Source organism: Anomaloglossus baeobatrachus, chromosome 3 (assembly GCF_048569485.1).
Source record: "Anomaloglossus baeobatrachus isolate aAnoBae1 chromosome 3, aAnoBae1.hap1, whole genome shotgun sequence".
NCBI classification, from domain to species: domain Eukaryota; kingdom Metazoa; phylum Chordata; class Amphibia; order Anura; family Aromobatidae; genus Anomaloglossus; species Anomaloglossus baeobatrachus.
In genome coordinates, this window is record NC_134355.1 from 705,966,060 (window position 1) to 705,980,024 (window position 13,965).

The following is a 13,965-nucleotide window of genomic DNA, read 5'->3' on the forward strand; positions in this document are numbered from 1 at the left end:
TGGGTTATATACAGATCTAGGTAGCAATGTGACTGGGTTATATACAGATCTAGGTTGCACGTGTGACTGGGTTATATACAGATCTAGGTAGCACATGTGACTGGGTTATATACAGATCTAGGTTGCACATGTGACTGGGTTAGGTACAGATCTAGGCAGCAATGAGACTGGGTTATGTACAGATCTAGGTTGCACATGTGACTGGGTTATATACAGATCTAGGTAGCAATGAGACTGGGTTATATACAGATCTAGGCAGCAATGAGACTGGGTTATATACAGATCTAGGTGGCACATGTGACTGGGTTAGGTACAGATCTAGGTGGCACATGTGACTGGGTTATGTACAGATCTAGGTAGCAATGTGACTGGGTTATATACAGATCTAGGTAGCAATGTGACTGGGTTATATACAGATCTAGGTTGCACGTGTGACTGGGTTATATACAGATCTAGGTAGCAATGTGACTGGGTTATATACAGATCTAGGTAGCACATGTGACTGGGTTATATACAGATCTAGGTAGCAATGAGACTGGGTTAGGTACAGATCTAGGTTGCAATGTGACTGGGTTAGGTACAGATCTAGGCAGCAATGAGACTGGGTTATGTACAGATCTAGGTTGCACATGTGACTGGGTTAGGTACAGATCTAGGTTGCACATGTGACTGGGTTATATACAGATCTAGGTTGCACATGTGACTGGGTTAGGTACAGATCTAGGTGGCACATGTGACTGGGTTATGTACAGATCTAGGTTGCACATGTGACTGGGTTATGTACAGATCTAGGTAGCAATGTGACTGCTACCTAGATCTGTATATAACCCAGTCAAATTGCTACCTAGATCTGTATATAACCCAGTCACATTGCTACCTAGATCTGTACATAACCCAGTCACATGTGCAACCTAGATCTGTATATAACCCAGTCACATGTGCAACCTAGATCTGTACCTAACCCAGTCACATTGCTACCTAGATCTGTACCTAACCCAGTCACATTGCTACCTAGATCTGTATATAACCCAGTCACATTGCTACCTAGATCTGTATATAACCCAGTCACATTGCTGCCTAGATCTGTATATAACCCAGTCACATTGCTACCTAGATCTGTATATAACCCAATGTGACTGGGTTATATACAGATCTAGGCAGCAATGTGACTGGGTTATATACAGATCTAGGTAGCAATGTGACTGGGTTAGGTACAGATCTAGGTTGCACGTGTGACTGGGTTAGGTACAGATCTAGGTTGCAATGTGACTGGGTTATGTACAGATCTAGGTTGCACATGTGACTGGGTTAGGTACAGATCTAGGTTGCACATGTGACTGGGTTAGGTACAGATCTAGGCAGCAATGTGACTGGGTTATGTACAGATCTAGGTAGCAATGTGACTGGGTTATATACAGATCTAGGTAGCAATGTGACTGGGTTATATACAGATCTAGGTTGCACATGTGACTGGGTTATATACAGATCTAGGTAGCAATGTGACTGGGTTATGTACAGATCTAGGTAGCAATGTGACTGGGTTATATACAGATCTAGGTAGCAATGTGACTGGGTTATGTACAGATCTAGGTAGCAATGTGACTGGGTTATATACAGATCTAGGTAGCAATGTGACTGGGTTATATACAGATCTAGGTTGCACATGTGACTGGGTTATATACAGATCTAGGTTGCACATGTGACTGGGTTAGGTACAGATCTAGGTAGCAATGTGACTGGGTTAGGTACAGATCTAGGTTGCACATGTGACTGGGTTATATACAGATCTAGGTAGCAATGTTACTGGGTTATATACAGATCTAGGCAGCAATGGTTAGGTTAGGTACAGATCTAGGTTGCACGTGTGACTGGGTTATATACAGATCTAGGTAGCACATGTGACTGGGTTATATACAGATCTAGGCAGCACATGTGACTGGGTTATATACAGATCTAGGTAGCAATGAGACTGGGTTATATACAGATCTAGGTAGCAATGTGACTGGGTTAGGTACAGATCTAGGTTGCACATGTGACTGGGTTATATACAGATGTAGGTTGCACATGTGACTGGGTTAGGTACAGATCTAGGTTGCACATGTGACTGGGTTAGGTACAGATCTAGGTTGCACATGTGACTGGGTTAGGTACAGATCTAGGTTGCACATGTGACTGGGTTAGGTACAGATCTAGGTAGCACATGTGACTTGGTTAGGTACAGATCTAGGTAGCACATGTGACTGGGTTAGGTACAGATCTAGGTTGCACATGTGACTGGGTTAGGTACAGATCTAGGTTGCACATGTGACTGGGTTAGGTACAGATCTAGGTTGCACATGTGACTGGGTTAGGTACAGATCTAAGTTGCACATGTGACTGGGTTAGGTACAGATCTAGGTTGCACATGTGACTGGGTTAGGTACAGATCTAGGTTGCACATGTGACTGGGTTAGGTACAGATCTAGGTTGCACATGTGACTGGGTTAGGTACAGATCTAGGTTGCACATGTGACTGGGTTAATTACGGAAGTTCAGATACATTTATAGAAGTCGCTGCTCTCAGGCAAGAATACATAACTTGTCTCTTATTGGGTAACCAGCAGAGAGCTTCTTCTGAGATACATGTACACTGTATACGGGTTTCATCATTTTATATTACGGTAAGTCAGTATGATTCACTACCAGAAAGTCCTGGATCTGAGTACAGCTCAGATGCCAGTTTGAGTCTTGTTTTTGGATATCTTCATATAATTCTTAATACTAGTAAGGCCTAAGTCACACGGCGCGAAAATCTGAGCGAGTGCAGTGCGATAAAACATCGTATTCCACTATTAGCCTGTATATCAGCGCACGAGCCATTATTTTCTCAGCCCTAATTGGAGCGAGAAAACAATCGCAGCATGCTGCGGGGGAAATGCAAACATTGTTTCTCTCGCACCCATTCAAGTGTATGGGGCGAGAGAAAAATCACACTGCACTCGCGGTGCACCGGTATAACCACGCATGCAGAGCGTGAATGGCAATAGCCGGCTACGGAGGAGAGAGGGAGAGAAATATGTGCCGGCCCGCCCCTCCTCAGCACTGCCCCTCCCCCGCAGCTGTGGTCCGATAACATGACACTTGGCTCTGCTGTGCTGCTAGCGTGAGCAGAGTGTCATGCGAGGATTGCACTAGTGTCCCGTGTGGTCCCGGCCGAACAGTCCACAACAGCTCAGCTCTGTACGCTGTGTAGTGGGTGTGCGGGGGGATCACAGCTCAGCTCTGTATGCTGTGTAGTGGGTGTGTGGGGGGATCACAGCTCGGCTCTGTACGCTGTGTAGTGGGTGTGCGGGGGGACAGCTCGGCTCTGTACTGTACGCTGTGTAGTGGGTGTGCGGGGGGACAGCTCGGCTCTGTACGCTGTGTAGTGGGTGTGCGGGGGGATCACAGCTCGGCTCTGTACGCTGTGTAGTGGGTGTGTGGGGGGATCGCAGCTCGGCTCTGTACGCTGTGTAGTGGGTGTGCGGGGGGACAGCTCGGCTCTGTACTGTACGCTGTGTAGTGGGTGTGCGGGGGGACAGCTCGGCTCTGTACGCTGTGTAGTGGGTGTGCGGGGGGATCACAGCTCGGCTCTGTACGCTGTGTAGTGGGTGTGCGGGGGGATCACAGCTCGGCTCTGTACGCTGTGTAGTGGGTGTGCGGGGGGATCACAGCTCGGCTCTGTACGCTGTGTAGTGGGTGTGCGGGGGGATCACAGCTCGGCTCTGTACGCTGTGTAGTGGGTGTGCGGGGGGATCACAGCTCGGCTCTGTACGCTGTGTAGTGGGTGTGCGGGGGGATCACAGCTCGGCTCTGTACGCTGTGTGGTGGGTGTGCGGGGGGATCACAGCTCGGCTCTGTACGCTGTGTGGTGGGTGTGCGGGGGGATCACAGCTCGGCTCTGTACGCTGTGTGGTGGGTGTGCGGGGGGATCACAGCTCGGCTCTGTACGCTGTGTGGTGGGTGTGCGGGGGGATCACAGCTCGGCTCTGTACGCTGTGTGGTGGGGTGTGCGGGGGGATCACAGCTCGGCTCTGTACGCTGTGTGGTGGGTGTGCGCGGGGATCACAGCTCGGCTCTGTACGCTGTGTGGTGGGTGTGCGGGGGGATCACAGCTCGGCTCTGTATGCTGTGTGGTGGGTGTGCGGGGGGGATCACAGCTCGGCTGTGTACGCTGTGTAGTGGGTGTGCGGGGGGATCACAGCTCGGCTCTGTATGCTGTGTGCGGGGGGGGATCACAGCTCAGCTCTGTATGCTGTGTAGTGGGTGTGCGGGGGGATCACAGCTCGGCTCTGTACGCTGTGTGGTGGGTGTGCGGGGGGATCACAGCTCGGCTCTGTACGCTGTGTGGTGGGTGTGCGCGGGGATCACAGCTCGGCTCTGTACGCTGTGTGGTGGGTGTGCGGGGGGATCACAGCTCGGCTCTGTACGCTGTGTGGTGGGTGTGCGGGGGGATCACAGCTCGGCTCTGTACGCTGTGTGGTGGGTGTGCGGGGGGATCACAGCTCGGCTCTGTATGCTGTGTAGTGGGTGTGCGGGGGGATCACAGCTCGGCTGTGTACGCTGTGTGGTGGGTGTGCGGGGGGATCACAGCTCGGCTCTTTAGTGACGGGCGGTTCTGCCCTGCGTTATCGCGGAGCTGCACTCTGATGGCGGTAGGGATATCACTATGTAATATGGAGGCTGCACGTTGCGTCTCTGCATCACTTGGACCCGGCGGGGTGGCGGCCATCGTCACTGCATCATGGGTCTAACTGTAACAATCACTCCCATCATACACATGTTAGTCCATATTTACCTGTGGCTCCTCCCCTCGTATATCAGGGCGGAGTCACTGATTAACCCTTGTGTCTCCACAGCTGAATTGCACCTTGTGTCCAGGGGAGATGAAGAATACGTCTGATGTGGGGAGACGATGTGCGGCCTCTGCGGGGGCGAGGATTGACGCCCGCTGCTGTGTGATCGAGACGGACACCATCGTCGGGTACAGCTATATACCTTCCGGGGGGTGATGTATACGGGGGGACGGTATATCCGGGGGGCTCCTCACTGGCGTCATATTATTGGTGACTCGTCATTTTTCACTTCTAGGCTCGATCTCCATAATTGCTCCATCGCCCACCTGGACCCCGCCCTCCATCTTCCCTCTTCTTTGGCCGCCATGTAAGTGGCCCCGATATTGGTGTCCCCTCTCCCCCCTCCATAATGTGCCTTGTCCATGATGTGTCCTCTCCGTCTTCAGAGACCTCTCCCAGAATCCTCTGCAGGACCTGCCGCCTGACATGTTTCAGGGTCTGACCAATCTGCAGTACATGTGAGTGATCATGTGACCCTCAGCTCCGCCCCATTGTCTTTTCAGCTGATTAACCGCTCCTCTTGTGTTAGAGCGCTGCCCCCCAACATCAGCTGTCCTGGGGGAGACGGGGCCTGGCGGAGTGTGAACAGCAGTGCCGGAGTCCGCGTCTGCCAGGACCAGAGGGATGGATGTAACCGCACCGGAGGAGTGGGTGAGTGAGGGGCAGGGGACTGCATGTAATGTGTTGTGGAAGGTTCTACCAGTGACGTACTGTCAATGTCTGCAGGCCACGCCTCTGCTATGGGGCCCGTGAGCTGGGGGCCCGGCGGCAGCTGCTGGCGGGGTGTGAACACCTCACCTTGTCTTTTGAGTGTCAGCGGCAGCAGCTCCGCGCCGTGTACAGTGGTTAATCGTACACAAATAGGTTTTTGTTTTCAAAGCAATCACGCACAGAGGTATTAGACAATACGTGCTCAGGAGGAAAGGAAGAGCAGGGAGGGAATAAACAGACGAGAGAATTCCCACAACACAAACCAGCAACTCTATCACAGCAGCACCTGGAGTGGTATCGCATAAAGCTGTAGTCTGCACGGGAAGTCAGTTTCCACCATCTTAGGGAGCTGTGATGGGTTTCTTATAACATGTGGTCGTAGAGGTAACCAGCAGAGATTAACCCCTTCCAGCCCGATGACTAATGAGCACACAGCTGGACGACACCCGAGCCTGGCTGTGCAACTCAGAAACCTCAGAGAAACCACAGTGTGGAGTGCCAGTCTGTGGTGTGAACAGCGCCAGGTACTGCCATGACACTGGGCGAGTTGAGCCGAACACCGTGTGACCCCCTTCTCTGCTGCTCCTCTCCGGCACAACTTGCCCCCTGGCTGAAGTAGCTCACCAGCCAGAGTGGGGGGGCTTCAGACTCACGGGCGGGGCGGCAGCCATTGGTGATTGACACTGCTCTGCACAGCAGGGAGTCCGCTACAGTCACAAAAGCGGAGCAGTGCCTCTGAAAATGGTGAACCGGGCCCGGCGGTGGTACCTGTCACTTACTGTAATGGCATCATCTAGGATTAAGATTAACTCAACTCATTTTAATATGTTCCCCCCCCCCCCCCCCCCTCCCTCAGTAATGTGTATGTCCCACAAGTAGCTTATATGACTGTAGCCTCCCCCTTGATAGAGATAGAGATAGATAGATATATATATATATATATTGTAGCCCAATCCAAACACTGGATACAGACAGTTATACTAATCTATCAAATAAAAGAATACGTGTGTGTGTATATATAAAATATACATTAAACCCCCTGTCACGGGGACCTTCTCACATATCACCCAATCAGAGTGAGAGATGAGTGAACAATCCAAACAACATTTATTCCAAGCAAAGTCCATAAAATAATCCATCAACGGAGGGTAAAATAGTCCAGAAACACGAATATAGTCCAGTAAGAGAAAAATGTCCAGGTCTCTCTGGGGAGCCGCAGCTTCTCTTCCAGAGGATAAATCAGTCACAATCCTCCAGCAGTCTTTTTTTCAGGGAAATCTGAGTTTCTCCACAGCTCTCTGGGGTGCTGCCTGTAGCCGCAGCTTATTCCCCAGAGGATGACTCTTCCTGCTTATCTCTTGAAGATCTCAGAGTCAATAATTCCCCAGGTAAGCAGTGTTTAGGTGGATCTCCCACCCCCTCGCCCAAACTTAGGGACAAATGCCCGGCAGGGCGTGATTAACCTGCAAACAGGACAATGTGCACACAAGAAAAACACAGAATGGACAGAGCAGCACACCTAAAATATGAATTTACACAAAATTATACACAACCCCCAGATCACCCCCCCCCCCCCCCCCAATACCATTAATGCACTTTACACAAAGAAACACAATTACTGGCTACCAGCAAGAAAACCTAGAGCCCCCCCCCATACTGACACACATAGCTCAGGCAGGACAGAGCCCCTGTGGTTCAGAGGATAACCCTAAATGAAACCTACCTAGCAATGGAAGTGAACCCCCCCCCCTCCCCCCGGGTGCAGCGGCGTCCCCGCTCCACGTCTGCTTACCCTGCATGACTCTACAGCAATCCTCCACAACTCGGGGGAAGTCAGTGTGGCAGAAGCTGATAGGGACAAGGGATGTGCTACATACTGTTACTGCCAATACACCTATATATGTGTGTATAAAATACATACAATATCACACGGGCTGCACGCCTCACAGCTAGTCACATCCAGCTGGGATTTTACACTCACGCTTGATTTTCCCCAATTCATGGGCAGTTATTTTGCACCTTTTTTGCCCAGCACGCTTCTTGCAACCCTGTTGGGTATTTGCCAAGAAACACTTGATTGTTTGTTGATCACACTTCAAAAGTTTGGCAATTTCAGCACTGCTGCATCCCTCTGCAAGACGGCTCACAATATGGACTTTTCAGAGCCCGTCACATCTCTCTTCTGACCCATTTTGCCAAAGGAAAGGAAGTTGCTTAATAAGTATGCACCCCTTATATAGGGTGTTGTGTCATTACAGAGATGCACATCACCTGATTTACTTTATTGGTTGTTGGCTCTCGGCCTATACAGCTTGGAGTAGGACGACATGTATAACAAGCATCATGTGATCACAATACTCATTTAGTTGGTATATTGTAACCCGCAGTCCCTCCAGTGATGTATATACTGTATCCCTCAGCCCCTCCTGTGATGTATACAGTGTGTCCACCCATATCCTGGCCACCACCATTAACTTGAGAGCGGTACTGTATCCTGCTGCAATGCACATCTGGCCTCTGCACAGCATACTGTATCTGGCTGCAATGCACATCTGGCCTCTGCACAGCATACTGTATCTGGCTGCGGTGCACATCTGGCCTCTGCACAGCATACTGTATCTGGCTGCGGTGCACATCTGGCCTCTGCACAGCATACTGTATCTGGCTGCGGTGCACATCTGGCCTCTGCACAGCATACTGTATCTGGCTGCAATGCACATCTGGCCTCTGCACAGCATACTGTATCTTGCTGCAATGCACATCTGGCCTCTGCACAGCATACTGTATCTGGCTGCAATGCACATCTGGCCTCTGCACAGCATACTGTATCTGGCTGCAATGCACATCTGGCCTCTGCACAGCATACTGTATCTGGCTGCAATGCACATCTGGACTCTGCACAGCATACTGTATCTGGCTGCAATGCACGTCTGGGCTCTGCACAGCATACTGTATCTGGCTGCGGTGCACATCTGGCCTCTGCACAGCATACTGTATCTGGCTGCAATGCACGTCTGGCCTCTGCACAGCATGCTGTATCTTGCTGCGGTGCACGTCTGGCCTCTGCACAGCATACTGTATCTGGCTGCAATGCACATCTGGCCTCTGCACAGCATACTGTATCTGGCTGCAATGCACATCTGGCCTCTGCACAGCATACTGTATCTGGCTGCAATGCACATCTGGCCTCTGCACAGCATACTGTATCTGGCTGCGGTGCACATCTGGCCTCTGCACAGCATACTGTATCTGGCTGCGGTGCACATCTGGCCTCTGCACAGCATACTGTATCTGGCTGCAATGCACATCTGGCCTCTGCACAGCATACTGTATCTTGCTGCAATGCACATCTGGCCTCTGCACAGCATACTGTATCTTGCTGCAATGCACATCTGGCCTCTGCACAGCATACTGTATCTTGCTGCAATGCACATCTGGCCTCTGCACAGCATACTGTATCTGGCTGCGGTGCACATCTGGCCTCTGCACAGCATACTGTATCTGGCTGCGGTGCACATCTGGCCTCTGCACAGCATACTGTATCTGGCTGTAATGCACATCTGGCCTCTGCACAGCATACTGTATCTGGCTGTAATGCACATCTGGCCTCTGCACAGCATACTGTATCTGGCTGCAATGCACATCTGGCCTCTGCACAGCATACTGTATCTGGCTGCAATGCACATCTGGCCTCTGCACAGCATACTGTAGCTGGCTGCAATGCACATCTGGCCTCTGCACAGCATACTGTAGCTGGCTGTAATGCACATCTGGCCTCTGCACAGCATACTGTATCTGGCTGCACTGCACATCTGGCCTCTGCACAGCATACTGTATCTTGCTGCAGTGCACATCTGGCCTCTGCACAGCATACTGTATCTGGCTGCAGTGCACATCTGGGCTCTGCACAGCATACTGTATCTGGCTGCAGTGCACATCTGCACTCTGCACAGCATACTGTATCTGGCTGCACTGCACATCTGGCCTCTGCACAGCATACTGTATCTGGCTGCAATGCACATCTGGCCTCTGCACAGCATACTGTATCTGGCTGCAATGCACATCTGGCCTCTGCACAGCATACTGTATCTGGCTGCAGTGCACATCAGGCCTCTGCACAGCATACCGTATCTGGCTGCGGTGCACATCAGGCCTCTGCACAGCATACCGTATCTGGCTGCGGTGCACATCAGGCCTCTGCACAGCATACCGTATCTGGCTGCGGTGCACATCAGGCCTCTGCACAGCATACTGTATCTGGCTGCGGTGCACATCTGGCCTCTGCACAGCATACTGTATCTGGCTGCGGTGCACATCTGGCCTCTGCACAGCATACTGTATCTGGCTGCAATGCACATCTGGGCTCTGCACAGCATACTGTATCTTGCTGCAATGCACAGCTGGCCTCTGCACAGCATACTGTATCTGGCTGCAATGCACATCTGGCCTCTGCACAGCATACTGTATCTGGCTGTAATGCACATCTGGCCTCTGCACAGCATACTGTATCTCGCTGCAATGCACATCTGGCCTCTGCACAGCATACTGTATCTTGCTGCAATGCACGTCTGACCTCTGCACAGCATACTGTATCTTGCTGCAATGCACATCTGGGCTCTGCACAGCATACTGTATCTGGCTGCAATGCACATCTGGCCTCTGCACAGCATACTGTATCTTGCTACAATGCACATCTGGCCTCTGCACAGCATACTGTATCTGACTGCAATGCACATCTGGCCTCTGCACAGCATACTGTATCTTGCTGCAATGCACATCTGGCCTCTGCACAGCATACTGTATCTGGCTGCAATGCACATCTGGCCTCTGCACAGCATACTGTATCTTGCTGCAATGCACATCTGGCCTCTGCACAGCATACTGTATCTGGCTGCAATGCACATCTGGCCTCTGCACAGCATACTGTATCTTGCTGCAATGCACGTCTGACCTCTGCACAGCATACTGTATCTTGCTGCAATGCACATCTGGGCTCTGCACAGCATACTGTATCTGGCTGCAATGCACATCTGGCCTCTGCACAGCATACTGTATCTGACTGCAATGCACATCTGGCCTCTGCACAGCATACTGTATCTTGCTGCAATGCACATCTGGCCTCTGCACAGCATACTGTATCTGGCTGCAATGCACATCTGGCCTCTGCACAGCATACTGTATCTTGCTGCAATGCACATCTGGCCTCTGCACAGCATACTGTATCTTGCTGCAATGCACATCTGGCCTCTGCACAGCATACTGTATCTTGCTGCAATGCACATCTGACCTCTGCACAGCATACTGTATCTTGCTGCAATGCACATCTGGGCTCTGCACAGCATACTGTATCTGGCTGCGGTGCACATCTGGGCTCTGCACAGCATACCGTATCTGGCTGCGGTGCACGTCTGGCCTCTGCACAGCATACTGTATCTGGCTGCAATGCACATCTGGCCTCTGCACAGCATACTGTATCTTGCTGCAATGCACATCTGGGCTCTGCACAGCATACTGTATCTGGCTGCGGTGCACATCTGGGCTCTGCACAGCATACTGTATCTGGCTGCGGTGCACGTCTGGCCTCTGCACAGCATACTGTATCTTGCTGCACGCTGTGTAATATGGCAGGTGACACGTCTGCACACATCTGTGATACGTGGTCGTGGTCCTGCAATATTGGGGGAGGGGGTCGCTGCTGTTTGATGTGACCTCACAGAAAGAAGTGCAGTGGGGTGAGGTCAGGAGAGCGGAGGCCACGCAGCCTCCATACCCAGTGACTTGTAGGCGGCCTCCATGAGGTGTGGCTTCTCGTCCGCAGTCTTGTGAGGGTTACACCTTCTAATCGCAGCATTTCTGTATATAAGGTGTGGACTCGGATGGAATTGATGAGGCCCAAAACTTTAACCCCTTCACGACCATGGACAGATATATCCGTCATGGAGCGTGTCCCGTTAAGCCCCGCGGCGGCGGTCGGCACACATTAGCTGTTTTCAACAGCTGACGTGTGCCTGCTAGCCGCGGGTGGAATCTCTTCCATCCGCGGCTATTAACCCCTTAAATCTCGCTGCCAAAGTCTGGCAGCAAGATCTAAATGCGCGCGGCCATGTTTTTTTACTTACCGCCGCCCCCACCGGAAGTTACGTGCGTGATAACGTGACTATCGGTGGTTGCCATCGTAGCACAGGGTCATGTGATGACACATTCAGCTATGAAGTTTCACTTTCGTTTTCCCTCGGCACGGAACAGAGGGAAAAAGAAAGTGACTGAATCTGCTGCTTACAGCTGTATAGCTGTGATCAGCAGATGGATAAGAGCGATCAGATTGCTGACCGCTATAGCCCCCTAGGGGGACTAGTAAAATAAAAAAAAAAAGTGAAAAAAAAGTTTAAAAAAAACCCTAAAAGTTCAAATCACCCCCCTTTCCCCCCATTGAAAATTTAAAGGGTTAAAAAATAAATAAACAAACACATATTTGGTATCGCCACGTTCAGAAATGCCCGATCTATCAAAATATAAAATCAATTAATCTGGTAAACGGCGTAGTGGCAAAAAAATTCCAAACGCCAAAATTACATTTTTTTTTTTGGTCGCCGCAAGTTTTATGCAAAATGCAATAACAGGCGATGAAAAGGTAGCATCTGCGCAAAAATGCTACCATTAGAAACGTCAGCTCGAGACACAAAAAATAAGCCATCACTGATCCCAAAAAATAACGCTACGTGTTTCGGAAAATGGCGCAAAACGTTCGCCACTTTTATTGGACAAACTTGGGAATTTTTTTTAACCCCTTAGATACAAGTGTAACCCTATACATGTTTGGTGTCTACAAACTCGCACCGACCTCAGGCCTCACACCCACACATCTGTTTTACCATATAGTGAACACCGTGAATAAAACATCCCAAAAACTATTGTGCCATCACACTTTTTTTGCAATTTTTCCGCATTTGGAATTTTTTTGCTGCTTTCCAGTACACTATATGGTAAAACTTATGGTTTCATTTAAAAGTACAACTCGTCCCACAAAAAACAAGCCCTCATATGGCAAGATTGACGGAATAATAAAAAAGTTATGGCTCTCAGAAGAAGGGGAGCAAAAAACAAAACGGAAAGTGCCCCGGGGCTGAAAGAGAAAAAAAGTTAACTCCATCTCGTTCCGTTTTCAAGATAAAAATGCTAACTTTGTTGTTTTCCACCAGGTGGCGCTATAGGTGGTTTCATTGTGTAGCGCATGGCTACTTTACTATACCTAGACACCACTTCTATGCCTATAGCTGCCGCCGTTCTCAAGTTAATGGCGGTGGACACACTGTATACTGTAGCCCCCGGCCCCTCCTGTGCTGTGTGTACTGTAGCCCCCGGCCCCTCCTGTGCTGTGTGTACTGTAGCCCCCGGCCCCTCCTGTGATGCATATACAGCAGTGCCAGTGTGTGTGGCCATGTGTGTTAGTGATGGCCATCACGCAGCTTGCCTTGCAGAGCCACATCCCTTGTGTTTTCTCCGCAGAGCTACTGTGCCCGGAGAACTCTCTGTGCGCTCCTGACGGTCCGGGATCTTCGCAGTGCGTCTGTGCTCCAGGGTTCAGCGGATACAAGTGCTTAAGAGAGGTAATGATGGCTGTGCCCGGCCGGTGCTGCCTCCCGGGGGTCCGGCGTGAGTCACATCGCTGTGGTTATCTCCCTGCAGGGCTCGTTCCCCATGGTCATGTTCTTCGGGATCCTGGCCTCGGTGACCGTCACTCTGTGCGTCCTGCTGTGGTGCACGCAACGCAAGAAGGTGAAGAGCCATTAGCGCCAGGACCCTCGTCCAGGCACTGTCCACTGCTGACCGCTGTTCTCTGCCGGCCACCTCATAACGGGGGCAGAACACTGGAAAATCCATCTCATCCAGCCAATCAACTGCCTGCGGCCATCACCGGGAGGATGTGTATATAAATCTGAAGACCCAGTGAAAGATCGGAATATAAACTGCAGAAATGGTTTTATGTCAGCAGCTGATAGCGGAAGAAACGGCTCAATGTTCACACGGATTTTATCTTTTCCTCAAATATTGAGGCTGTAGCGGCCCTGATCTGAGGGTCCACAGCTGTGAGGCAGGATTGAGGGAACAGGCAGGGGGCAGGGAGTAAGGGTTGGGAAGCGGCAGAAAACGGTGAGGGTGGGGCTGAAAAGAGTGAGGAGCAGGGGTGGGGAGGTGGGGAGCGGCAGAGGTGGGGAGTTGCAGGGAGGAGCGGGGATGGGGAGCCGCAGGGAGGAGCGGGGATGGGGAGCCGCAGGGAGGAGCGGGGATGGGGAGCCGCAGGGAGGAGCGGGGATGGGGAGCCGCAGGGAGGAGCGGGGATGGGGAGCCGCAGGGAGGAGCGGGGATGGGGAGCCGCAGG

The 13,965-nt window shown here is 51.3% G+C and overlaps 1 protein-coding gene across 1 annotated transcript in view; it reads left to right on the forward strand.

Moving 5' to 3' along the window:
* ATRAID (all-trans retinoic acid induced differentiation factor) overlaps nt 1–13,724 on the forward strand; it is a 59,845-nt gene extending 46,121 nt beyond the window's left edge. The window contains exons 2-7 of the mRNA XM_075338891.1: nt 4,878–5,002; nt 5,110–5,181; nt 5,261–5,332; nt 5,404–5,525; nt 13,092–13,192; nt 13,272–13,724. Of these exons, the coding sequence (XP_075195006.1) occupies nt 4,878–5,002; nt 5,110–5,181; nt 5,261–5,332; nt 5,404–5,525; nt 13,092–13,192; nt 13,272–13,376 (597 nt within the window). The 3' untranslated portion in view covers nt 13,377–13,724. The remainder of the gene's footprint in view (nt 1–4,877; nt 5,003–5,109; nt 5,182–5,260; nt 5,333–5,403; nt 5,526–13,091; nt 13,193–13,271) is intronic.
* Nucleotides 13,725–13,965: the final 241 nt, after the last annotated feature.